Source organism: Lycium ferocissimum, chromosome 1 (assembly GCF_029784015.1).
Source record: "Lycium ferocissimum isolate CSIRO_LF1 chromosome 1, AGI_CSIRO_Lferr_CH_V1, whole genome shotgun sequence".
In the NCBI taxonomy this organism is placed as follows: Eukaryota; Viridiplantae; Streptophyta; class Magnoliopsida; order Solanales; family Solanaceae; genus Lycium; species Lycium ferocissimum.
Window position 1 is genome coordinate 24,240,044 of NC_081342.1, and position 3,911 is coordinate 24,243,954.

At 42.6% G+C, this 3,911-nt stretch overlaps 1 protein-coding gene across 1 annotated transcript; it reads right to left on the minus strand.

The window, feature by feature from the left end:
* Nucleotides 1-646: 646 nt before the first annotated feature.
* Nucleotides 647-3,146, minus strand: LOC132063479 (uncharacterized). Its single transcript, XM_059456030.1, has 6 exons — nucleotides 2,858-3,146; nucleotides 2,527-2,777; nucleotides 1,549-1,705; nucleotides 1,351-1,449; nucleotides 1,080-1,269; nucleotides 647-941 (listed from the first exon to the last, which is right to left on the minus strand). Exons 1-6 carry the CDS (start codon nucleotides 3,144-3,146, stop codon nucleotides 647-649), a joined length of 1,281 nt encoding a protein of 426 aa, XP_059312013.1.
* Nucleotides 3,147-3,911: the final 765 nt, after the last annotated feature.

Here is a 3,911-nt window from a genome sequence, read left to right on the forward strand (position 1 = left end):
TCGGATAATATTTAAGAATGTGAAAAATACGGTGAAAAGTAAATCGTAATTTATACGTCGTCTTAATTAACAATTTTCCCGAGTTAGACGGAACGGGATGTGTATTATTTATTTTTTGGCTTACATTTATGAAAATAAATAACTCGTAATTTCTTGTAATTATCTATTTTCACAGAATAATGATTACGTCAAATTTTGCAATTTTCTCGGGATTTTTTAATTTTTTAATTTTTTAAGGGCATCCTTACCCCGTCTTGGACTCGGGAAATATGAAAATTAAAATATACGTTTTATAAGGTGAAAATTAGGTGTCAACACTCTAACCGTTTTTAAATACTCTTGAATTAACTTGACCTTCTCCATAGCCTGATAGACCAAATCCGGTCCTAATAACTCTGCTTCGCGACTTCGAACCAACCAATCGATGATCTACACATTCTCCCATAAAGAGCTTCAAATGGTGCCATCCCAATGCTAGCATGATAACTGTTATTATAAGCAAACTAAATATGGGGTAGGTGATCATCCCAATTACCTTTGAAATCAAGGACACAAGATCTCAACATGTCCTCAAGGGTTTGAATGGTACACTCTGCCTGACCATCTGTTTGCGGATGAAAAGCTGTGCTGAGATTAACCTTGGTACCTAATCCTTTCTAAAAGGTTCTCCAGAAATTCGCTGTAAATTGGGCACCTCGATCTGGAATGATGGACAACAGGGTCCAATGAAGTCGAACAGTTTTCGAATATACTTAGCATAGTCCTCTGCTGAATCTATCGTCTCAACTGGCAAGAAGTGTGCTGTCTTACTAAGCTGTTCAACGATCACCCAAATAGAATCATGCCTTCTAGCTAAACGAGGTAGACCTAATACAAAGTCCATATTGATCATTTCCCATCTCCAGACAGGAATGTCTATATTCTGTGCCAAACCACTAGGCCTTTGGTGTTCGGCTTTCACTTGCTGACAATTCGGACACTTCGTAACAAAATCTGCTACATTCTTCTTCATATCATTCCATTAATAAATCTCCTTAAGATCATGATGTATCTTCGCGGAACCTGGGTGAATGGAATACCTGGAATGATGAGCTTCTGACATAATCCTCTCTCTGAGCACATCTACATCTGGAACGCATAATCTGCCTCGGTATCTCAGGGTACCGTCATCTCCCTCTTGTTCAAAAGCCGTCATTTTATGCTTGTGAATCCTCTCCTTCAGCTGCAATATGTAGGGATCACGAAACTGCTTCTCCTTCACTTCAACGACTAGGGAGGATTGAGATCTATCTTGAACAACAACACCACCATCCTCGGAGTCCAAAAGTCGAACCCCAAGACTGGCCAAACGGTGAACTTCCTTGGTCATAATTCTCTTATCTGCATCAACATGGGCTAAACTTCCCATAGAACGCCGACTGAGAGCATCGACTACAACATTCGCTTTCCCTGGATGATAGAGAATATCTACATCATAGTCCTTAAGCAATTCGAGCCATCTTCTCTGTCTAAGATTCAACTCTCTTTGCCTGAAGATATACTGCAGACTTTTATGATCGGTGAAGATATCAACATGCACTCCATACAAATAGTGACGCCATATCTTCAGTGCAAAGACTACTGCTGCCAATTCTAGATCATGAGTCGGATAATTCTTTTCATGAACTTTAAGCTGTCTAGATGCGTAAGCTACAACCTTACCATGCTGCATTAAAACACAACCGAGACCAACTCTTGAAGCATCACAATAGACTACGAACCCTTCGGTTCCCTCTGGTAGCGTCAAAACTGGAGCAGAAGTCAACCTTTTCTTCAAATCTTCGAAACTCTGCTCGCATGCATCGGACCACTGAAACTTAACCTTTTTCTGAGTCAACTTAGTCAACGGAGCTGAGATTGAGGAAAACCCCTCTACAAAATGCCTGTAGTAGCCTGCCAGACCCAAGAAACTTCTGATATCTGATGCTGATGTGGGTCTGGGCCAATTCTTAACAGCGTCAATTTTCTGAGAATCGACTTTAACACCCTCTCCTGAAATTACGTGGCCTAAGAATGCCACTGACTTTAGCCAAAACTCACACTTTGAGAATTTTGCATAAAGTTCGCGATCCTTGAGTGTTTGCAATACTATTCTGAGGTGTTCTGCATGGTCAGCCTCACTACGGGAGTATACCAGAATATCATCAATAAATACAATGACAAACAAATCAAGATACGGCTTGAAGACCCTGTTCATAAGATCCATGAAAGCTGCTGGTGCATTCGTCAACCCAAAGGACATGACAAGAAACTCAAAATGACCATAACGGGTTCTGAAAGCGATTTTCGGGATATCAACTCCCTTAACCTTTAACTGATGGTAGCCTGATCTGAGGTCAATCTTGGAATAACACTAAGCACCCTGAAGTTGATCAAATAAATCATCTATTCTGGGAAGAGGATACTTATTCTTAATGGTAACTTTGTTTAAATGGTGATAGTCTATGTAAATACGTAAGGACCTATCTTTCTTTTGACAAACAAGACCGGTGCGCCCCAAGGTGAGACACTTGGCCTTATAAATCCCTTATCAAGAAGATCCTTCAACTGGACTTTTAACTCTTTTAACTCTGCTGGGGCCATTCTATATGGCGGAATAGATATCGGCTTAGTGCCGGGAAGTAGATCAATCCCAAATTCAATCTCCCTATCGGGAGGGACTCCGGGTAGATCATCTGGAAACACTTCTGGGAACTCACTGACAACTAGTACTGACTGAAGAGCTGGAGTCTGGGTATCTGTATCCTAACTCGAACTAAGTGGTAAATACACCATTTGGAAATCATCTTTCTGGCTCTAAGATAGGAAATAAATCTACCCCTGGGTGTTACTGAATCACCACTCCACTCTAAGACTAGCTCATTAGGAAATCTGAACTGAACCGTTTTGGCTCTACAATCTACTATGGCATAACAGGATGCTAACCAATCCATGCCCATGATTATATCAAAGTCTACCATTTCTAGTTCTGCTAGATCTGTTGTGGTAAGACGATGATAAACTCTGACTGGACAACCCCTATAGATGCGTCTGGCTAAAACTGATTCTCCAACTGGGGTAGACACTTCATAAGGTTCATGCAACTTTTCGGGTTCTACCCCAAACATTTTAGCAATGAAAGGAGTTATGAAAGAAAAAGTAGAGCCTGGGTCTATAAGGGCAAAAACACTGAAACTGAAGGCTGATAGAATACCTTGACTACGTTTGCACGAGCCTCTGTGTCTTGATGACCGGCTAAAGCATACATGCGGCCTGTGTTACCAGACTTAGCCGCACCACGCCCTGACTGGGCCTGAGAAGCACGAGGGGCTGCTGAACTAGTGGATTGTGCTACGCTGCCCTGCTTCGCTGATGGGCAGTCTCTCAAGAAGTGCCCTGGCTGCCCACATCCGAAGCAACCATCCATACCTGAACGACAAACTCCCGGATGCCTTTTGTTGCACTTACTGCAGACGGGGTGCTGAAAACCCTTGTTACCCATGCTGGACTGAGATTGGGAGCCTGCTGCTCCAGAATTCCTATTCTTCTGATCATTCCTGAATTTTGGGACTGGGGCACTGGCTGCAGATGGGGCAGGTCCTGCTGATTTACCTTTTTGAAATGGTCTGCCACCACCTCCCTGACTGAAATGGCATGTGGACTTGCGAACTCTCTGCCTTGTTCTTTCTGTCTCGCCTAACTTGCTTTCATATCATCTTCATTCTCTTTCACAAAAGTCAACATCTTAGTGATGGTCATGTCTTTGTTCTGAGCCGCTATCTTTGCAGGACCGTAAAGCTCTGGACTAAGTCCCAACACAAAGCGCCGGACTCGGGCTCTCATGTCTTTGACCATGTGAGGAGCATACCTGGCCAGTGATGAGAACTTGACAT

Bases quoted from the DNA above. Each gene is read 5' to 3' on its own strand.
- LOC132063479 (XM_059456030.1), bottom strand. From the start codon at position 3,146: ATGTTTGGGGTAGAACCCGAAAAGTTGCATGAACCTTATGAAGTGTCT. The intron at 2,778-2,857 runs GTAGATTTATTT...GTTAGGATACAG, and splicing joins TGATTCAGTAACACCCAGGG to ATACCCAGACTCCAGCTCTT. The intron at 1,270-1,350 runs GTTTGGCCAGTC...AATCCTCCCTAG, and splicing joins TATGACCAAGGAAGTTCACC to TCGTTGAAGTGAAGGAGAAG.